The sequence below is a fragment of the Hyaena hyaena genome, unplaced genomic scaffold (genome assembly GCF_003009895.1).
Source record: "Hyaena hyaena isolate Hyena2069 unplaced genomic scaffold, ASM300989v1 scaffold_675, whole genome shotgun sequence".
NCBI lineage: Eukaryota > Metazoa > Chordata > Mammalia > Carnivora > Hyaenidae > Hyaena > Hyaena hyaena.
The window spans coordinates 1,035,165-1,059,002 of NW_024081303.1; the positions used below are offsets into that span (position 1 = coordinate 1,035,165).

At 38.2% G+C, this 23,838-nt stretch overlaps 1 protein-coding gene across 1 annotated transcript in view; it reads left to right on the top strand.

The window, feature by feature from the left end:
- The window catches only part of KDM4C (lysine demethylase 4C), a gene marked incomplete at its 3' end in the record, with an annotated part of 240,575 nt that extends 217,347 nt beyond the window's left edge, over positions 1 to 23,228 (top strand). The window contains exons 9-12 of the mRNA XM_039217112.1: positions 13,634 to 13,827; positions 16,846 to 17,084; positions 19,713 to 20,026; positions 23,120 to 23,228. Of these exons, the coding sequence (XP_039073043.1) occupies positions 13,634 to 13,827; positions 16,846 to 17,084; positions 19,713 to 20,026; positions 23,120 to 23,228 (856 nt within the window). The remainder of the gene's footprint in view (positions 1 to 13,633; positions 13,828 to 16,845; positions 17,085 to 19,712; positions 20,027 to 23,119) is intronic.
- Positions 23,229 to 23,838: the final 610 nt, after the last annotated feature.

Below are 23,838 nucleotides of genomic sequence, written 5' to 3' on the forward strand. Positions count from 1 at the left end.
TTGAGAAGAAAGTAAATTCCCTGGCGTCAGGATGTAAAGTTCTAAATATATCCGTCATAACCATCTGGTCCAATATGTCATTCAAGTCCATTATTTCTTTAGTGATTTTTGTCTGGTTGACCTATCCATTGCTGTAAACGGAGTATTAAAGTCCCCTATTATTAGCACATTCTTATCTAAAAGCGTGTTTCTGTTTGTGATTAATTGTTTTAAATATTTAAGTGCTCCCGTTTTCGGTGTGTAGACATTTATGATTGTTAGCTCTTCCTGATGGATGGACCCTGTAATTATTATGTAATGCCCTTCTTCATCTCTTGTTATTGTCTTTAATTTAATGTCCAGTTTGTCTTATATAAGTATAGCTACCCTGGCTTTCATTTGATTTCCCGTAGCATGATATATACTTTTCCATTCCTTTACTTTTAATATGAAGGTATCTTCCAGTCTAAAATGAGTTTCTTGTGGACAGCAAATAGATGGATTCTTTCTTTTTACCCATTCTGCTACCCTATGTCTTTTGATTGGAGATTTCAGCCCATTTACATTCAGTGTTATTATTGAAATATGTGGGTTTAGAGTCTTTGTAGCCATTGTAGTGTTCATGTTTCTGGTGGTGTCTCTGGTCTCTTTATTCCTTGCAACATTTCCTTCAGAGCGTCCTCCTCAGGATTTCTTGTTAGGGGTGGCTTAGTGGTGACAAAATCTTTCAATTTCTGTTTATTTGGAAAGATTTTTATCTCTCCTTCCATTTTGAATGACAGGCTTCCTGGATAGAGGGTTCTTGGCTGCATATTTTTTCTGTTCATCACATTGATGATCTCCTGCCGCTCCTTTCTGGCCTGCCAAGTTTCAGTAGATAGGTCTGTCACCACTCTGATAGGTGTCCCTTTGTATGTTAGGGCCCTTTTCTACCTAGCTGCTTTCAAAATTCTCTCTTTGTCCTTGTATTTTGCCATTTTTACTATGATATGTCGTGCAGAAGATCGAGTCAAATTACGTCTGAGGGGAGTCCTCTGAGCCTCTTGTATTTCAACATTTACTTCCCTCCCCAGGTTGGGGAAGTTCTCTGCTATAATTTGTTCCAGGACTCCTTCAGCACCTTTCCCTTTCTTTTCCTCTTCTGGGATTCCTATGATACGGATATTGTGGCATTTGACGGTATCGCTGAGCTCTCGAATTCTTCTTTCCTGTTCCTGGATCAGTTTGTCTCTTTTTTTGTCAGCCTCTTCTTTTTCGATCATGGTGTTTTCTAAATCACTTATTCTCCTTTCTGCCTGTTCAATCTGTGCATTGGAGGCCTCTAACTAATATATATCTCATTTATCGCATTTTTTAATTCTTCATGACTATCTTTATTCTCCATTTTGTCTGTAGCCATAGTTTCTTTGATGTCTTCTATGCTTTTTTAAAGCCCAGCTATTAATTTTATGATCATTATTCTAAAATTTTGTTCAGTTATGCTGCTTATATCTGTTTTGAGCTGTTCATTAGCTGTCACTTCTTCTTGGAGTTTCTTTGGAGGAGCGCTCTTTCGTTTCTTCATTTTAGTTAGCTTTCTGGCTCTTGTTAGTTTTATAGACATGTTATGCTCTTTGTACCTGTGAGTGCTGCTGTATCCAAAAAGAGTCTTTGACTGTCCAGGGCCTCTCCTTTCAGAGAGTGTTTTTTGAATGGTATCTCTTGATCTCTCTTGTTGAGACCTTGCTTATTTTATTTTCCTAGTCACAGTCATATTTGGGACTCTCCAGCTTGTGTACTCTGGCTTGTTTCTTGAGGTAGCCCTGGAGAAGAAAACAGACTGACAAACACACAGGGAGCAGGAGCACACAAATGCACAGACAAATCCAACTAACATGCAAACCGAGAGGGAAAACAGAAAAGTTAAGAGAAAACACAGAGGAGGGAGGGTGAATAATAGAGAAAAAAAATACATAAAAGGGTCAAAAAGAAGAAAAGAAAGGGAAAAAAGAAGAAAACCGATGGACAAAGTACAGTTTAAAGCCTATAACTGGATTTCCCAGCTTCAGTTAAATAGCCGGGTGTATGCAGTGCTGTTTGAAGAGAATATAGAAAGAGAGAATAGACAAGGTGGGGATCAGGCAAAATTGGAAATAGAATGAACAGGCAGAAGAGATAAGAAGCTTTTTTCAGAGAGCTAAAGGGTGGAATATGGTTGGACAGGTGAGAGAAGGATGCTGGTATTATCCAGAGAGACTATATAGTCTAATTACTCCTGAGAGAAAGAGATGAAAAAGTCGGTAAGTGTAGAATTTACATCTACAGAATGGACTAGATGTGACTGTTTAAGCAAGTCAGTGACCAGAGTTAATCAGGTCAGTGTTCGGGGGAAAAAAAAAAAAAAAAAAAAAAAAAAAAAAAAGGATGAGGGCTGCTGTCTAGCAGGGATGGGCGTGGTGTGATCCAATGTGTTAGGCAGGAGTTCTGCCTTGGCGGTTGTGGGGAGGAGGGTGGCGGTGCACCAGTCCCTTCTTGAACCAAGCGCTGTACCTCGCTTTTTTGGGTGTGTAAACTCCCCATGCCGGTGGGTCACGCTCTTTAACCCAGGCCAGGCTAGTTTCCAAGTCCCAGTTCGCATGCCTGACTGAAACTTTGGTAGACAAAGCCCTCAGGCGATCCCCCCAGGGCAATTCCAAGCCTCTTGCCTAGCCCTGGGGGTGGAGCCAGAAGCTGCTGCTCTGGTTCCTCCAGGTCAGGTGGGGGAGCATGGGCGGGGGGGGGTTGTCTGCCGGTCGCGCAGGGCCCACTGGAGAGAGGGAAACCAGGTCCCTCTGTGTCTCATCACCTGAAACATGAACTCGCAGGCAAATCTCCCTTTCTTGATAAAGTTTTAAGCCGTTCGCCTTCCCTCTAGAGTTCCAGCCAGCTAGGAGCGTGGATGTACGCTCAAGGTTCCTCCAGGAATCCAGCCAAGCCAGGAGTACAAAGGAACAAAGGAGCGGTGCCCGTGGGCACGCAGCTGCTCTGGGACGAGTTGGCGCACCGGGATCTGGCGCGCAGGGATTTGGCGCGCAGGGTCCTTCTGTGCCCTGAGCGGAGGTTTTTCTGTTTCCCAGCGACAGGGACCGTATCTTGAGTGGTTTCGGACTCTCTCTTTTTCCCCTCTCACTTCCTGCAGAGGGGGATCGCCCCCGTCCATCCAGTTTCTAATTCAGGCCCGATTTTATCTTCCCCAGTTCGCACTCACGTTAGAAGACTTTCTCAGTGGATTCTGCATCCTTTCTCTCCCAATCTCTTGGGTTCTGTAAGGTTTCCTATGGCTTCAGATCTTTTCTGTGTGAGATAGAGATATGGGGGCGAGTGCAATGCACAGAGCTCCCTACTTCTCTGCCATCTTGCCCCTCTTCCCCATATTGTGTTTCTGAACTTAGGTCAAATGCTCTCAGTTTTTCCCCATTGAGAATGATATTAGCGGTGGGTCTTTTATATATGACCTTTATGCTCTTGAGGTATGTTCCTTCTATCCCTACATTCTTGAAGGTTTTTATCAAGTAAGGATGCTGTATTTTGTCAGAGTTTTTTATATATCTGTTAAGAGAATCATGTGGTTCTTCTCTTTTATTAATATGATGTGTCACACTAATTGATTTGCAGATATTGAACAGAACTATGTGATCTGTTCTGGAATACGTTCCATGTGTCCTTGAGAAGAATGTGTATTCCTCTGCTTTTGGATGAAATGCTCTGAATATGTCTGTTAGGTTCATCCTGTCTAGTGTGTCATTCAGAGCCATTGTTTCCTTGTTATTTTCTGCTTAGATGATGTCCATTGCTTTTAATCTGATGTTGAAGGCCCTTACTGTTATGGTATTGTTATCAATGAGTTTCTTCATGTTTGTGATTAATTTATATAATTGGGTTCTTTAATATTGGGGGCATAAATGCTTGCTGTTGTTAGATATTGGTGGAAAGACCACTTAATTATGATATAATGCCCTTCTTCCTGTCTTGTTACTGTCTTTCTTTGAAAATCTAGACTGTGTGATACAATATGACTACACCAGCTTTCTTTTGATGACCATTAGCATGATAAATGCTTCTTTATCGCCTTACTTTCAATCTGTACGTGTCTTTAGGTCTAAAGTGAGTCTTGTAGCAGCATATAGATTGGTCTTGTATTCTTATCCATTCTGATACCTTGTATCTTTTGACTGGAACATTTATTCCATTGACATTTAGAATGATTAATAAAAAGACATGAATTAATGCCATTGTGTTGCCTTTTGGGTTGGTGTTTCTGATGATATTCTATGGTCCTTTCTAGTCATTGTTGCTTTTGGTCTTTTTTTGTTTTGTTTCGTCATTTCTCCACTTCAAATTTCTTGCAGGGCTGGTTTAGTGGTCACAAACTCCATTATTTTTTGTTTGGGAAACTCTATCTCTTCTATTTTGAATGACAGACTCGCTGGATAGAGAATTTTTGTCTGCATATTTTTCCAGTTCACATGTTGAATATATCCTGCTACTCTTTCCTGGTCTGCCAAGTTTCTGTGGATAGGTCTGCTGTGAACCTGATCTGTCTTCCTTTATAGGTTAAGGACATTTTTTCCCTTGCTGCTTTCATAATATTTTCCTTTTGTGTGTATTTTATGAATTTGACTATGATATGCCTTTATGATGGTTGGTTTTTGTTGAATCTAATAGGAGTTCTCTGTGCTTCTTGGATTTTGATGTCAGTGTCCTTCTGCAGCTGAGGAACGTTTTCTGCTATAATTTGTTCACATCAGCCTTCTGTCCCTTTTTCTCTCTCTTCATCTTGTGAGACTCTTATGATTTGGATGTTATTCCTTTTTAATAAGTCACTGAGTTCTCTAAGTTTGTATTGTGATCTTTTGCCTTTGTTTCCCACACACACACACACATTTTTTTTCCTGCTCATTATTCTCCATAATTTTGTCTTCTAAATCGCTGATTCAGTGCTCTGCTTCATCTTTCTGGCTGTCGTGGCATATATTTCAGATGGCATCTCGGTTATAGCATTTTTAATTTCACTCTGACTAGGTTTTATTTCTTTTATCTCCACAGAAAGGGATTCTGTGCTATTTTAAATCCCAGTTAGTATTCTTATTATTATGGTTCTAAATTCTAGTTCAAATATCTTGCTTATATCTGTGTTGATTAATCCTCTGGCTGTTATTTTTTCCTGTTCTTTCTTGGGTGAATTCCTTCATTTTGTCATTTTGGAGGAAGAAAAAAGTAATAAAGTAAAAAATAAGAATTAAAAAATTAAAAACAAAACCAAAAAGCAAATAAAGGAAGCTAACATCTAGGTGTGTTTTGGTCTGCTTGCTGAAAGAAGCTTGATAGAATAGAGAGAAAAGGGAAATAAAAGAAGAAAGAAAAAATTTTTTAATTAAAAAAAATTTTATATAATAAAATAGAATAAAGTGAAATAAGGAAAATGTAATAGAATAAAAATTTTAAAAATAAAAATACAGTAAAAAAATAAAAGTAAAATTTTCTCTTTCTGTATCCAAGAATGAGAAAGAAAAGAAAGAAAAAAAATTTAAGCAAAAACATAAGGAAAGAAACAAACATGAATTAGCAAACAGAATGAATCCCAAATGAAGTTACATCCAGTTTCCCCTAGAACTGAAATTATGAAGCACTCTAAAGTCTGTACACTAAGCAGGTAGAGTGACTTGTGATCTTCTAAGGGGATGTGTTTGGAGAGTGCATTTGAGGTAGGGCTTGGTGTAATGGCTCTGTTCTCCACTAGGTGGCTCTGCTTACTGGGTTGGATCATGTGTGGGAGAGGTGGAAATGATTTCACCTAGCCCCCTAGTCTCTGGCACAGGAATTTCACTGACTGTCAGCCAAACACCCCTCTTTGTCCTGGGCTTCTGTCTACCCCCTGTCCATGTCCAAGCTGTCTGCCTGCAAGGCAGTACCTCCCTCTAGAATTTGATCTCAGATGTGGTTGTGTTTCAGAACCCCTCACTTCAGAGGCCCCTGCATCTTGGATCCACACCAACTGTCTGAGGGAGGGTCTTGCTGAGCAATGGCAAGTGCTGACTTGCCCCAGAAAACATTCATGGATTGGGTGGCAGCAGAGGTTCAGAGACTCTGGCAAACCACAACACACAGCCAGTGCCAGGTTTCACTGCACTCTGGTGTCTTTGTCCCAGTAGCAGCAAACATGGCTGCTCCCTGGGGTCCCCTGGGGCCTTTTCCTGTGGGGAGGCCATATGGCCTCTACAAAATGCACTCCAAGCAGGGGAACTGCTTCTCCTCATGTGTCACATGGACCCCTCAGACTCCACTACCTGATTCTGGAGATTTGCCTGAGCACTGCCAGGCACTGAACTCTGAAACTTCAGACTCTGTGCTCCACTGTTTATAGCATCTTTGTGGTATTGAAACCCTCTCCTTTCTTCCTGACAATGATTTTGTGGAACATATTTCTTGTTCATTCCCTGTGAGTGTTTTCACTCTTTCTCTATCTTTCTCTCCAGCTACTTTTGGGGGGAATGCTTTTCTTGCATGATCCTGGTGCATCACACTCTGCCTTTCCCTTTCTCTGTCCTCTCTCTACAAAAACAGCTCCCTCACATCTTAATATTCTTGTTACAAAGGATAGTGTTCTTAGGCTTAAAGACACACTAAGAACTCTTGTTTCGGTAGAAAATGACAACGTGTGCTTTATTTGGATAATTCTAAATATTTGAAACAAGAGTTGCCATCATTGGTTCCTCCTCACTTTTTGATTGTTCTAAACCAATAAATCTGTTTCATCCTATGTTTTGGGCCCTTTTCATAATTGTTGGGAAATTAATGATTTCTACTTTATGCTTATTTTGTTATTTTGAGAGAGAGAGCTCCCACACACAAGTGAGAGGAGCATTGAGAGAAGGAGAGAAAGAGAGAGAGAGAGGGAGGGAGAGGGAGGGAGGGAGAGAGAGAGAGAGAGAATGAATGAATATATCATATCCCAATTGGGCTCCTCACTGTTAGCACAGAGCCTGATGCAGGGCTTGATCTCATGAATCGTGCCTGAGCCACAGAGGCATCCCAAGGGAAATTATTAATTTATGAGAAACAGTGTAATTCTCCTTAAATTTTAAACATTTCTATTTGTTCTGTATATTTTTTCTGTTCTATATATTTTTCTGTTCTGTATATTCTGTAGTTAACCTTCATTGGACTAGTGTATGTGAGAAAGGAGAGGACATTTTCCTTTATTTTATGAGAAGTTACTCTTTATAATCCTGAGATTCAAGTGAATATTATCTTGTCTCTCAAAACTACATACATGAGCCACCTAATAGCAAGCTATTTTTAAGTTAATTAATTTTTTAAATTTACATCCAAGTTAGTTAGCATATAGTGCAACAATGATTTCAGTAGTAGATTTCTTAATGCCCTTTACCCATTTAGTCTGTCCCCCCCTACCACAACCTCTCCAGCAACCTTCTGTTTGTTCTGTATATTTAAGAATCTCTTAAGTTTTGTCCTCCTCCCTGTTTTTATATTATTTTTGCTACCATTCCTTTATGTTCATCTGTTTTGTATCTTAAATTCCTCATATGAGTGAAGTCATATGATATTTGTCTTTCTCTGACTAATTTTGCTTAGCATAATACCCTCTAGTTCCATCTATGTAGTTGCAAATGCTGAGCTCTTATACTGAGAAGAAACTCTCCCCTTCATTTTGGTTATAGGGGAGAAGTCACATGAATTCAACACCCATTCCCATCTTATTCCACCTTACAGTTTCCCCTTCGGCTCTTGCAGGATAAGTTCATGTTATGGCATTTCCCCTCATAAATGCCTGACTTCTGGGCCTTCAGTTTTATTGATTTCTTGAAGATGGAAGGCAAGGAGTTTAGTGTGACTGCAACATATGACCCAACCAGGAGCTGGGTGTGCATAACTCTGGTCCCACCTATGAGAAGGACTTAGTTTTCTTATATTATCTGTCAATTAACCAGAAGTCTATGATTGCTCTTGGTTTTTCAACACTACTCCTCAGTTCTTCTTGACACTTAGGACCATGTTTTAGATATGGTAGCCTGATTCTTATTTCCTCAGTTGATTCAACTTTCCCAATAAGGCCAAATTTAATAATACTAGGAACCCCCCCCCCCTTTTTTTTGTGGTCAGACCCAGTATTAGACTATTTTTGTAAGATTTATCCTATTAAGATGTTTTTTTAATTTTTATTTTTGAGAGAGAAAGAGACAGAGTGTGACAGGGTAAGGGCAGAGAAAGAGGGAGACATAGAATCCAAAGCAGGCTCCAGGCTCCAAGCTATCAGCAGAGAGCCCAATGTGGGGCTCGAACTCATGAACTATGAGATCATGACCTGAGCCAAAGTTGGATGCGTAACCGACTGAGCCACCCAGGTGCCCCTATCCTTTTTTTTTTTTAAGAAACTGATAGAACATTTTCACAGTCTGAGTAACTGTTTTACAAGTACGAAAAGTTTAAGCAGGTGGAGTGACCTGTGCTGGTCTTCTGGGGGATATGCTTAGAGGGCACAGTTTGGAGGTCTTGGTGTAACAGCTCTGTTCTCCCCTAAGCGGCGCTGTTTTGCTTATTCGGGGTGGATCAGTGTGGTGCACAGGCAGGTGTGTGGGGCAGGTGGAAATGGCTTCACCCAGCTCCCTGGTCTCTGGCATGGGAACTTTGTGATCTCAGTAACCCACGATCAAGCACCCCTTACAAATACGAAAAGTTTAGTCCTTTTAACAGCACCTTGGGTTAGTTAAAATTATTATGTCCAGTTTTTCAGATGAGAAAACTGAGGCACAGAGAAGTTCAAGAACTTAAGCCAATGATGGCGGGGTTTGAATCCAGATTTTTAAGTACCATACTATGCGGCATCATAGTGTGATCTGTAGTTCTTCAACAAATTGGTATCATTTTCTTCTTCTGAGGTACTATAATCCCAAATAGAATTTTAAAGGAATAATTTAACATATTTAAAGGAGTAATTTGCATATTATCTATTATGCCATTGACTGGATAGCAATTTTTTTGGGGGTTTTGTTATTTAGAAAACTTTAACATAAATACATTTTCTGGTTGGTTTAACCCCCAATTAATGTATCTTATGTAAAACATGATAGCATCTTTCTGTACTCCCAGTATATTAGTTTGATAAGGCTACTATAACAGCCTGAGCAGATCCTATTGGGTCAATCCTCTTTACTGTGGCTTTGCCTGTGGAGTCATTCTTCTTTCATTTTATTCTGTCTCTGCCCCTTTCGGTCCAGGATAGCAACATATTTGCTGATATAAAAATCTCAAAAACGGTGTTGACTCTCTGTGTGATTCATGGCTGTCCAAATCATCAGACAGGAAGGTCCTCCACACTTCTTTCCAGGATAACCACATCTCTAGTACAGGCTTCTACTGAGATGGTTGAGTTGAATCATGATTCACATGCCAAATCTCCTTAGCAGATGTTTGTTCTAACAAACCATTGGCCTGGTCTCCAGAGCACTCTTCAGTGGATAGGCTGACATTTTTGTTTTGCTTAGCAGTTCCTTCGTCATTTTCTTTCTTTCTTCTTCAGTATTACAATAAACAGCAAAAAAACAAAACAAAACAAAAAAACAAGGTTGCACCTTTCTTATTTTCCTTGGAAATATCCTCAGCTACATATTCAAGGTCATCACTTATAAGCTTTACCTGCCACCCAATGGGAGAACACAGTTCTGCCACTGTATAACAGAGATCACCTTTCCTCCGGTGTCCAATACTTTGTTCCTCATTTCTATTGGAGACCTTGCCAAAAGCAACTTTAACAAAGTTTATATGTTTAGCAACATTCTGTTCATGACTATATATGTATTGCTGATGATGACAGAAAGTCTCTTTACCCTTTTCTTCTCCAAAGCCACTTCCACATTTTTTAGGCATTTGTTCAGCAGTAATGCTTGCCAGTACCAAAAATTTGTTAATTAGTTTTGCAAGACTATGTTTGTTTCTGAGGACTGCTGTAACAAAGCACTGTAAACTGGTTGGCTTAAAACTACAGAAATATGTTGTCTCACAATTATGGATGCTGGAAGTCAAAAATCAAGGTGCCAGAAGCTCTATCCTCCCCCGGAGATCCTTCCTTGCCTCTTCCTGGTGGTGGAAGTTAATCTTTGGTGGTATCTGCCTTGTAGACACATTACTACAATCTGTGCCTTCATCTTCACATGGCCTTCTCACCTGTGTGTCTATGTCTCTTCTCATAATAATACCTGTCCTATTGGATTAAGGGCCCATCTGACTCCAGTATGATCTTAATTGGTTACTTCTGCCATAACCCTGTTTCCAAATGGGATCACATTCTGATATACTTGGGGTAAGCACTTCAGCATACTGTTTTTTGTTAATGTTTTTATTTATTTCTGAGAGAAAGAGAGAGAGAGAGAGACAGCGTGAGCAGGGGAGGGTCAGAGAGAAAGGGAGATACAGAATCTGAAGCAGGCACCAGGCACTGAGCTAGCTGTCAGCACAGAGCCCAACCCGGGGCTCCAACCCATGAACCATGAGATCATGAACTGAGCTGAAGTAGGACACTCAACCAACTGAGCCACCCAGGCGCCCCTTCAGCATACTGTTTGAGGGGGTCACAGTTCAACTTGTAACACCCTCATAATAGGCATAACAACCACATTAACTCGGTTTTTCTTATTTTAAGGCATTCTTTTCTTAGTTCCTACCTAATTAGCATTTAATTTTTATAAATAAAGTGAAAAGCAGAATCGTTTCACACATTTTATCCTACCTTCAAAGCCTTCCTTGTCAGACATTTGCACGTGAAAGTATTTTTTTCATAATTAATTAGCAATCCTGTGTGTCACAAAGAAAATATGTTAAAGTAATACCTCAGTTTGGGTGTTTTAAGTATTAATTTCTTATTTCATCAATCATTTATTGTGGTTATGTGAAAATTCCAATTTTAAGATTCAAACAACTAACTTAATATTTTCTGTCTTACAAAGTTGTTGAATTTTAACATATTTTCATCTTTATATCAGATTGTTGTTTTTAGTATAAACAATAGAGAGCATAAATTTGACTTCTTGGGAGATAGGAGCAAATAGTCATGACTCTGTAATAAGTCTTAGGGTAGTGAAATATGGAAGAATTCAATGCATACAAGCTTCTGACAATTCTCTTTAAATTTGGACTTTGCATTTTTAACCAATTGTGTTTATTCTTAAAAGAAGCAGCAAGAATAGCCATTCTTATTAGTAGTTTGACTTGATATGACAAATGGCTTGCTTGAAAAGTGTTATCTATTATTGATCATTACTCTTTGTACCAATATGTAGTGTGCAAGTTTCTTTATTTCTAAATGGGACTGTTAGTGTCATTCTCTTCTACTAATATAGGTATGTATTACGCTCTCTTAAATGATCTCGCTTAATCTTCATGGGAGTTTAGATGAGCGTTACTATTTGTACTACTAACAAAAATAGATTTCTCTGTGCTGCTGAATTTTTACTGTTTTTGATTCTGACATTTTTCCTTGCATTATTTTGGGTATTTTGTTTTTACTATTTATTTCTAAATATTTAAATTAGGAAATAACACTTATCTACTGTATTTGGAGTGAGTTGAGCAGTCAATTGAGGGGTAGATCTTGTTGCATGTTTACAAAATGTAGGACTTCTGGGAGAGGGGAATGGGAAATTAAAATGAATTTAAACAGAATTCTTCCTCACCAAAGTAACTGAATAGTGTCTCTATTGTTTACTCCCTTATTTTTCTTCATGAAGCAAATATTTGTAACATTTGAAGAAAATAAGAAAGTTTCTACTGATGAATCTGAACTTCTGTCTCTTCCTTTAGTGAAAAGATTGCATTTTAAACCAAAATATCCTAAAATTTTCAGGACTTCCATTTTCCATATTCCTAAACCAAGATAATTATAGCAAAATGTTGTAGAACTTTTTCTATCCCTAACTAATAATAGAAAACAGAGTTGTTGTGAAACATTGCTGCATCCAGAGGAAAAATTGGTAAAACAGTGTTTAGGATGAGTTGTTTGGTGGGGGGGAGGGGGGGCTGCAGGTAGCAGAACAGTGAGCAGGAAGGCATTGTGGTAGGAACAGAAGTACTGAGTGATGGAAGCATCTGGTGAATTTGGATTCTCTTCAATTCCTTGGGTTGAAGAGGAGTATTCATGTTGACTTGCAATGGGAGAGAAACTTGGAAATCTCAGTGGCAGAGTCAAATCTTGGATTCCTTAAATGCCAGACTTAGGAGTCTAGACTTTATTCTAAAGGAAGAGGAAGTTAGATTACAACTTATTTAACTCAGAAATGAAAGATTATAAGATATTTGAGGGGAATTAAAGTGGTAGCTGTAAAGATAAATTGGTGCTAGCAGCTACTGCAGGCAGAGAAATGAATTATTTTTTTTTGCTAGAGTATAGTGTCTGCAAGTAAAGATAGAAAGATGCTGGTATAAGGACTTAAGTCAGGAGACATTTTAAAGGAAGAATTAATTGTCGATGATGGCAGGATGATGACAGTAGAGGAGAAGGGAGGGATTAGGAAATGTTGACTGTGAATGTAGGAGAATGAAAGAATCATGGTATCGATAACAGAATATTTGTTTACAGTTGAGGAAGTCACTTTAGGAAGATTGATTGTAGGGTGTTTCCTGAACTTCCAAAGCATTGTATCTGTCAAGATTTGGACTCTAGGGATGGCTAGTACAGGCTGGAAATTATTAAGGCTTTGAAGTTAATTTGGATGGAGACAATAATTTTATCACCAAAATATTGAGAGACTTATTGTTTCAAGGCTGTAGTTAAACCAACCAGGCTCTCGCCATATTTGCTAGGGATTGTCAAGGCCTGTTAGTCACATCTTTGAGACTACTTCTACACCACCATTTGAATATCTGCCATGTTACATGGCATGTTGGCCTAGACATGATTTATTTAGCCTGTTGAAGTCTTTATAGGAAACTTGTTTTCTAAGATAGAACTTCTGACTATGTATTCACAATAATCAAAGCCCTGGTAGATTTAAAATAATCTTTTCTTTGAATTTCTGCCCTTAACACTATTCTTTCTTCTTAGTTATATATTTAAAGTAATGGTGGTAGGTGTCCTATGGATAGAACATAGAAAAGAAGTCATTCATTTGCTCTAATTATTGGTTAATTTGTGAGAGTATATTTATTAATAAACATAAATGTGATTAAAATATGTATCAGAGAAATTTTATCTCAGTCCGTTGGTTGAAGTTTTCTATTCAAACGTTCATTGGCTACTTTTATTCATTGCAACCTAGGTTTTCAGCTTTATAGACCTTCTAGCATTCAGTGTATTGATACATACTCATGATGAGAGGGTCATCCTTCTGTTGCAGGCATGCTTTCAAAAGTGTGCTCTTTCCTTTTAGTTGTTCTTGATACACAGTTGCTGATGAACTCTGAAGTGCATTCTGTCATCTTATTTTGTTATTATGTGAATGTATAGGTTGTCACATCCATTCAGAAAAAATGGAATTTATCATTCACTGAATGTTAAAAAATGTAAAACCTTACCCTCAAGTGTGTAGTGAGTATTCATGTATGGTACATTCAAAGTATGACGCAGTATGACTTTATGTAGCCAGTAAAATGTTTAAAGAATTTCACCCCTGTTGTGTTTCAGTGCACCTGCAGAAAAGACATGGTGAAAATTTCAATGGACATTTTTGTGAGGAAATTTCAGCCAGACAGATATCAGCTTTGGAAGCAAGGGAAGGATATATACACCATTGACCATACAAAGCCTACTCCAGAATCCACACCTGAAGTAAAAGCATGGTTGCAGAGGAGGAGGAAAGTAAGAAAAGCATCCAGGAGGTAATAATTTCTTCCCCATCCCATTCCACTTATACCTGTTTAATAAAATTGGGTCATTGAACATGATGTTCTCAGAAACTATGTATTTGCTTTTTCCTGTTTATTCATCATAAATTTACTTACTATCTTACTGAAAATTTGAGGGAAAGTATAATTCTGAAGATATACAATAAGTAGAATATAGGAAGGAGAGTATAATGTGTTTGAGAACATTCCTAATATGCTATATATACATGGCAAATAGAATAGTCTTGGAACCTCGCAGACCTTACACTGGTGTATGTTAAGGTTGCATTGGTGCTGTTTACTCATCTTTGTATCTTTACCAACTTCAATAACTGGGTTTCCAACCTCTTCATTTTGCTACTGATTTTCTTTCTGACTTTAGTTATTTTCTTCATTTGTCAAATATCAAGATACTTTTCTACTTTGCTACATTTTGTACACTTGTTTTATTCTTTTATGAGATGTAAAGCAGAGCATGTGGTATTTGTTTAACATGGTTGTCCATGTGAAGTTTATTCTATATTCCATTTTTGTGGCCAGAGCCATTTCTTTTAGGTGGGCATCTTGCTATTTCAAAATCCATTGAATAGGATGTGTGTTACGTTGCTCAGGTCCTCGGGCAATCTTTTAGGCTCTTATATTTTCTAGGTTTATATTAAACTTTTGTTCTCCAATATTACTCATTGTTTTTCTTTCAGATTGTAAAAGTGGTATTTGGGCATTGGAGAATATTTGTAAAATAAGAAAGAAACTGTGAAGGAATCTCAAATTACCCATAACATCGCAATCTAGAGATAACAAGTTTTAGCATTTGGTAGATATCCTTTACATATATTTATTGTATAATACTATATACTTTCCCCAAATTGGGGCCACACTCTGTTAACTTTTTGATGACCAGTTTTATGTGTGCTATTTTCATGTAATTAAATGATTTGGTACAGCATAATATTTAATGCCTTCATGTATTTAATCCCCTGTGTTTGGACCTGTAGCTCATTTCCAGTTTTTTCCCCCCATTAACTAAATAACAGTGTAATTTTAAATCTTTGCCCACACTTTTGATGTTTATTTTGTTACTCTGACATTTATTTTCTGTTATTTTAGAATTGTAGTGGGTGGAGGAAAGTTAAGAACATGGAGTCACACTTCTGCATTTTATAAGAGATATACCTGAGGTGCAGAATTAGTAGCAATACTAAAACTCAGGTGTTCTTATTTTACCCTGCAGTTTACAGCAGTGATTTTCAAACTGTTGGTTTTTAAATTTATTTAGTAGGTTAGGAACATTTTTAATTTAGGCAGCAAAATAAAATAAAAAGTATCATAGTCCTTCCCTGTGGTAAGGGTAAGTATTATTTCATGATGCATTAACATGTGTGTATGTGTGTGTTGTATCACTGTCTAAAATATATAAATTTTAATGGGCTGGTTATATTTTTAAAAGTTTGGGAAATACTGATTTAGAGAGTCATTGCCAAAAAGGCTACCTGTAGGAGGAAGCAGTAGTCAATTTGAGTTCAGAAAAAACACTAATAGAACATCTTGAGAATTGTTCTTTAATGGAAAGAAACCACAATACTTGAGGTGAATGATCTGGTCTCCTAGTGACTAACTATAGTGGCCTTTCTGGATTGACAGAGAACATAGATCCATGACATTGGACAGATTTGAAATGCCTTTTCATAAATTAAAATAATCAGTGGACTTTGCTTACCTAGTTAGAAAGCCTCATGTTTATGGGGTCATTGATTATGTGCAGCCTTGTGGCTTGATCATAGAGTTTGCTGCTATCCAGGAAATCTAATAGAGGGAGTGATTTATTGAAATCTCAAAGAGAGATCAGCCATATTATTTTACATGTACTATGCTATTCATAATGTGAAGATTTCCAATGTTGACAAAGCATGAGTTTTCAATAAAAGTGATAGTGATGATGATGATACCAGTACCATTACTGCCAGTAGCAGTCAAAGCTAATTTACATTGGTTATCCTTAGCTACCCCCTTTATCTCAGAATCCTGCCTGCATTGACATCCTATAGTGCATAGTGTTTGGGTGGGTGTGTGTTTGGACATGGAAATACATGTTGCTTATATTTGAGTTATAATTCTTCTTAAATGATAGTGTTGGAAATGTGTTTTTTTTTTTTTTTTAATGAGAGTGTGTGCATGTGTGCATGCCCTGTGAGCAGGGGAGGGGCAGAAGGAGAGAGAGAGAATCTTAAGCAGGCTCCACATCCAGCATGGAGCCCAACTTTGGGCTTGATACCCTGGAACTGTGAGATCATGACCTGAGCCAAAGTCAAGAGTCAGATGCCTAACTGACTGAGCCACCCAGGTGCCCCAGAAATGTGTCTTATACAAAAGGCATCTACAACAAAGACATTAAGTGACATTCTGGAAAATACTGAGAAGAAAACAATTAAAATGGCATCCACTCTGAAAACAGGAATTAGATATATGATATTAAACATGTATAGTTAGCCTGTCTCCCATCTTAATTCCTTTAGCTAATGATGATTTGGCATTTAATTTTAATGATTTTCATGCATACTTCAGAATTATGCAAAAATCAGGGCTGTGTATGGTTCACCTTAGAATGTAAATAATCTATTCAGACGTTAATGACAGGCTATAGAGCTCTCCTCTTTTCCTTTCTTTATTATTTTCCCCCTGTCATCATTTTTCACTTTATTTTTTATTTTCAGACTTATTTTAATATTATTATAAAATGTTAGCAATGACATTTTTCCAATAATATTTAATAATCAATTATTTACAATTATTTTAATTTTCATTTTTAACAAATTGCTATTAAAACTAAGATTTCAATTTTCAATTTCAAAATCTAATCTGCTAATTGTGAAGATTATTTTGCATAATGGTGAAAAAGCTATTAGTTATTTCACTTCTTTAAGTAAGTGAAAGATGGTAATATTTGTATTGGTGTGTGTTTTATCCTGTCCACTGCAAACATTCTGCTCTGACCACAGCTTCTCTTATTAATAGTTTCCAGTGCACTGGTTCTTACTCTAAGAGGCTTAAGAATGAGGAAGACGAAGAAGTGTCACCTGCAGTAGATGGGGTGGAGGGTCTTACCCCTGACCAAGACCCAGAAGACCTCAAGGTCAGTGAAAAATCAGAAGAAGCAGTGAAGATGGGGAACACAGAATCTCCTTCTGAAGAGGAGGCTTCTGCTAGCAGGAAGCAGCCAAATCAGAATTCACTGGATAGTATCAAACTCTCAGGTGAGAAAGTGGCTAATTATGTTTCATATGTAAGTATTGAGGCGATTAATGATCTGATGCCTTGAATCTGTGCTCTAGGATAGGTATCTTACTTTTCTACATAGCTTAACCATTAGAGCATCTAAAGCTATGGAGTAACAATGAGGAAGCCAAATGAATGTTGTAAAAGTCAGGAGCATCACTGATATGTGTGATGGAGTTATGAGACAGACAGCAGTGCCTATTTGGTTTAATAAAAAAGTATTCTAAAATGAACATTTTGGGTGGGGGAGCAACTCAATTTACAATATACCATACATTTTTGGAAAGCTTCTCTTAAATCACATGGAACAGTAAACACCAATTATAGATAATTCTTTGCAGATTCTTAGCTTTCAACCTAATTTTAAGAAGAGAATAAAGATTAAGATTTTTAAAAAGAATGACAAAAGTCATTCAGTTTTGTGAAGTGGTATATATAAGCCCCCTGGTTGTTTCTCTGTACTAAAGTCATCAGCTATACCTCTCAACTACTTTGCTTTTTTCTCCTTTATAGTATATTTCTCTGAAACTGCTGTAATATTTAACCTATTTTATATTTGTTGGAGTTTTTTAAAATAATAATTATGTTATTATGATTTTGCTAATGTTTACTTTTGAGAGAGAGACAGACAGAGACAGAGAGAGACAGAACAAGCAGGGGAGGGACAGAGAGAGGGGTAGACACAGAATCCGAAGTAGGCTCTAGACTCTGAGCTGTCAGCACAGAGCCTGACACGGCGCTCAAAATCATGAGCTGTGAGATCATGACCTGAGCCAAAATCAGACACTTAACTGACTGAGCCACCCAGGCACCCCACTAATTGAGCTTATTGGTAATTCCTCATACCCTTCATGCATTCTGTCTTTCAGCTGTGGGACTCCCCCAAATCTAGCCACGCATCCCTGCTTCCTCCTTGTTCAGGGTACCGTTATCTCTTTACATGTTTTTATTTTTATTTCTGAGAATGAGAGAGAGAGAGAGAGAGAGAGAGAGAGAGAGAGAATCCTAAGCAGGCTCTGTGCCTTCAGTGCAGAGCCTGATGTGTGGTTCAATCCCATGACCCTGATATCGTGACCTGAGCTGAAATCAAGAGGCAGACACTCACTGACTGAGACAGCCAGGCACTATTGCAGAAATTGCTTTCTTTTTGCTTTTTTCCTAGTGTCCACTCTAGTTGTCCATGCTAGTCACTTCTCCATATGGCACATTATCCTTTTAAAAGATGTAGGTTTTTCGGGTGTGGAGTTTGGTGAGTTCCTTATAGATTTTGGATATTAACCCTTTATCTGAGAGACTCTTGAATACTGAGAAACAAACAGGACTGATGGGTGGGGGGGGAGGGGGGAGATGGGCATGGAGGAGGGCACTTCTGGGGATGAGCACTGGGTGTTATATGGAAACCAACTTGACAATAAACTATTTGTAAAAAAAAAAATGTAGGTGAGGTCTCGTCCCTACCTTCTTCTTACTCTTACTCCACTTAAAGTAAAAGAAAAAGTCCTCATCATGGTCCAAATTTGGTTCTCTTCTGCTTCTCCATTTTCATTACCTTTGCTCTTGAAATATCTGTGTTTAAACAGGTTAATCCATACACTTTCTTGTAGTGACTTCATACTTTATTGGAGAGCTAGACAAACATAATTACAATCCACTGTGGTAAGTACCACAAGAGAGATGTTCTAGAGTGTTGCTGACATTCCAAGGAAAGACTCCAAACAGACCAGAGGCTGGCCTGGCAAGGTTTCTTGGACTAGGTGATATCTGAATTAATTTATGATGAATGGAGAGAAGATTGCAAGGTGAAAAAGGTAGGGAAAGGAATAGCAAGCAGTGCAGAGAACACAGTTATTCCATACATATGGATTTTTAAAAATAGTCCCTTACCATAGTCTTTAATCACACTGGATTTAATTAATTACTTGATGGATTACTGGATGGTTTAGGCCAAGGGCACCCAGGTTTGTTAGTTCTGTTGCTACATGGTTCCTTTTGTTTGGCCTCCAGGTTTTGAGATCTGGCAGAACACTTAAGTACAAAATGTGGCTGGATTCAGCATCAAAGCTAGTATGTGATATGTGAAATGATGCTTATGAATGTTTGTAAGGGAGGGAGAGGGGTAAGTAGATAAGGCAGTGGAAGAGACTTGCTCACGATGTCCTTTTCCCTTTATGTGCCATCAGTGTGCAATACAGGACTAGTGTAGGACATACTTCTTATTTGGATCTGCAAAGCCTTACATGTGTTCTTTCCATACATCCTTTGAGCTAGAATGTTTCATTAGTAGCAGTTCTTAGTATCATATTTCCTATTTTTAGAAAGATTTCAAATTGCTGTTGCTTTGGATAATTATTATACTGACTTTTGACATTGGTCTGTAGCATAACCCCCTTTTTAATCTCTTATTTTGTTGGTAAGAATATTTTTTTGCCAAACTCTAAGATCTCACCTTAACAACTATGAAGGCTCCATGGTGCTTTAGTGGCATTTCCCACTCATATCTGTGGGGCTTTAGAGGAGGAGTTGAAAGACAGAAATTTAGGTGAGAATTACTATATAGTAATAATGCAATGTAAAATGTACTAATATTCTTTTGTTTCACTCCTTAGGAAATATTTGCTTAAGCACGTCTATAACAGAGGAAATACAGACTAAGGATGACCATGCCTGTGGTATAATTCTACCTTCAAATCCCAGTGAAGCTGATGATTCCATATCTGGTGGCTATGTGGCATCTAAGGAATCAGAGCCACCCAAGCTTCCATGGCCAAAGTCACCTGAGTCATGCTTCTCAGTGGCAGAGAGTAACAGTGTGTTGACAGAGGGAGAAGAGAGTGATATGGAAAGTCGCAGGAGTGGCCTTGAACCTGGGGAGGTCCCAGTGGTTCCCAGTGGAGAGAGAAATGGCCTCGATGTCCTCGGTGTATGTAGCAATATCTTTTTTTTTTCTATATTTATTGTGTGGTGGAGTAGTTCCTGAAAACAGCATGATGTGCATTGAAATCTTGCTTTAGGGTAGAAATAACATTTCACATTTACAGATCTTAATCATATTTCCTTTGAAGACTGGAAGGTGAGCCTTTTGTGAGCTCAGGCTCACAGGATGATAACTCAGAAGCATGGACCGTTTGCCTATTTACTGTAGCTTGATTTTCTTTCTCTTCAACTTTTTCTAAAATTGAACTTTTTGAGATAATTATAGATTCATATGCAATTATCAGAAATAATACAGAAAGAACTTGTGTCCCCAGTTTTCCTTCTTGGAAAACTATAGTAGGATATCACAAATACTGACATTGATCACAGAATGGTTCCATTACCTGTAATATTAACCACACTGGAGATGATTCACCTGCAGGGCTCTGACCTTCTCTTGCCACCTCTGGGTCTCAGGCTTCCTACAGCCTCTGGTTTAACTCACCTGGTCATGCTTTCTCTTGACTCCTCTTGGGCTCTAATTCTAGGACCAGGCTGATGTTTCTGGTCCCACTCACTGCCAAAAGCAGGCCTTTTGCCTCTTGGAAAACTCAAGACCCCTCTTGATTATGAGCAACCCCATCCTACTCTTTGCCTCTGGCCTCCCTGTTTTTCATATGTTCTTGTGTGTCTGATTTATATGCTTTCGGTATAAACTGTTGCTTTAACCAGAAGATTGTAAGTGAACCAGGCAGGCTCTGATTGTGTGTAGTTACTGTCAGAATTCAGTACCCTGTTTTGACCTGTACACCTTGATGAGGGAATTCAAGGACACAAGTAAGGAAAGCCTCAATTTTTGGAGCTGACAAATTGAGCTGGCCACCAAACAGACCCACATCTTGATTGCTCTTGGTCATTTCAAATCACCATGGGTCTTTTCACATCTTTGAGTAACATGGAAGATTAGATAAGGAAATTATCTTGGAAAACTCTGTTCATAGTAGTTTTAGAATATCAAATAAAATACAGATAATTTGCTAATATGACCCCAAACTTTTTTTATTCATTTTATTCATGATTGTATATCCTACTGAATTATTAAATATTTATCAAAAACATAAGAGAGTAGAAAAATATGGTCTAATTTATTTGAAACAGTTGCTAAGGGAAATTTGAAAATAGTGTTCACACAATAATAAAACTTACAATTTAATTTCACTTGGGGATTAAGTGCAGCTGAGCAGATACTGGGATTCTTTGTGAAATGGTGAATGAGTCAAATGCCTGTTTAAATTACATTTACTCACATTCTTTAAACTGGAATGAAACTGAAATCACCTTTTCTGTTTCCTTATTTTCAGTGGAAGTGATTCTACCCTCAGTGCCTTTAACCCTCATCCTTATCATTTCACTGAACAAAGACTGCCTGCCTGGAAAGCGAGCACTGCTTTTGAGTCCTGGGTGACTTGGTTTGCCCCTTTTCAGCATCAGCTGTGTCATGTTCCTTTTTCACACTGTGGTGTCAGGCAGGCCTTCTAAGCAATATGGACCCATTTCATTCTTGTATGGTTTTCACTGATGCTTCTTAATATGAGGTGTAATGTTGTGTGCGTGCTTGCAGCAGTCAGCTTTAGTCAGTCTTCCCAAGAAATACTGAGTTATTTTTTGAACAATGTCTATCCATCCTTCTCTATGTCCATCTATAACTGGGTTCCATGCTCTTCCTGGAATACACTGAGTATGTCCTCATATTCATGCTGTTTCTGCTGCCCCAAATACTCCTCTGAGGCCAGAGAGTTCTCTCAGTTTGCTCACTACTCTACTCAGATGTCTCCTTGTCAGAAAGGCCTTCTCTGATACCCTATATAAAATAACTACCTCCCATCTCTTTCCATTCCTTTGTTCTGCCCTTTTTTCCCTTTACTGCATATTTCTTAATAGTACCAGATAAATACATACTTTTTACTTGTTTATTGTTTGTGCCTTCCTCCTCTGTAATGCACATTTCTTAAAAGCTGGGATGTGGTGTAATTTTTCCTGCTGTAGCTCAGTTCCTAGAACAATGTGGCACATAGTGAAGACTTGATAAATATTTTTTATTAATTTTTAGCTAGTATAAACCACAGATAAATCTATCCTGTATTACTTTGACATCTTTTCTTTACTCCCAGCTTTAATTAGAATATTGCCCCACATTTTCTCTTAATTCTATTTTGGTGTCAGATACCAATGTAGTTTCTCCACTTACAGCCACTGCTTCGTCAGCTTACAGAATATTTCTGAGACTCTTTTTGTTTTCCCCCGAGTCAACTGTTGATGCAAAATTTTAAAATTTCAAACTCTTTCTCTGAACATCTCCCTACTTCCCATCTGTCCGTCCATCCATCCATTTTCCTTCCTTCCTTCTTTCCTTTTGGATTGCATGGGCAAGAAAGCTTGTAAGTAGGTTCTATCTGGAAGACGTCAGGGTGCATATGGCTTTTGCATATACCTTTGGTGGGAAAGTATAGTTCAGAGAGACCAGGACAAAAAATTTTATATAAAATTTAAGTGGTTTCAAGATGACAGTAATGTGCTATCTTATTTGATCCTCAGAGAATTGGTGATTCATTTCTGAATGGAAGGAAGTATACAGGCTCACTTTGGCATTATTGCTTTCTGAGTGAGGATAGAAAGCAAAATAACCTGCCATATATTCACATGTGGCTAGCATAGGGGTGACCAAATGCCACAGTTCTGTATTGTTACAAACACGTAATCCTAAATTTTGATTAAAAAAACTGAAAAGTTGCTAAGTGCTGAGTTAATTGCAAGCTTGATAAACTTTCCCTGTGTTTTAATAAACACCCAGATAGTGTTTTAATGTGCAGTGGAAGGATAGGTAATTGACCTCTTGGTAAAATAACTAATAGAATGGGTTTCTATTTCTTTTGACTTAAAGAATTGAGGTTTTTAAAATAAAGGACGAATTCTTCAGGAGGTAAATAAGTATAAGAATTCTTTATAATTAAATGGTCATGAATTATTGTGAACCATAGTTTTTCATTCAAAACAAGTCTTTAACTGTGAATATTTCTCTCTTTTTTTGCTCTGTGACCAGAGAATAGAGGGAGAAACCAAAACTGCTAAAAGTTGGCGCCTTCCGCTTAGTAAGCCTCCAGCAAGGTCCCCATTGACTCTGGTGAAGCAACAGGCAACAAGTGATGAAGGTGAGTGTGTGATGTTTTGCAGTGTTTATTCTGTGGATACTGTATGGTAGTAAGCAGCTGTTCTGTCTGTTGCTATAAACTTGTCTAAAAAATTGCTTGGTAGAAAATTTGATCAAGTTGCAAATACATATCATAAAGAGATCATAAGTAATAAACAGTTTATAGGCAAATTGAATTTGGATTTTAAGGGTAAATACTTGCTTCACATAGTCTAGCCATGTTCCTAGCCAAGTTTTCCTATTTTATACGATGGGATAAAATTGGTCTTTACTGACATTTGCCTTCGAATATCGTAGAGGAGATTGGGACTCATTTCCCTAAAGGTGTCAAATTATGGAGTTACCTTGCAGTTGGGTTTTTACATTGTTTTTATTTTTAACTTGAGTCCTTTAAAAGTATTAATACCATCTTGAGGGGCGCCTGGGTGGCTTAGTCGGTTAAGCGTCCGACCTTCGCTCGGCTCATGGTCTCGCGGTTCGTGGGTTCGAGCCCCGCGTCTGGCTCTGTGCTGACTGCCAGCTCGGAGCCTGGAGCCTGTTTCAGTCTGTGACTCCCTCTCTCTCTGACCCTCCCCTGCTCATGCTGTCTCTCTCTCTCTCTCTCTCCTAGA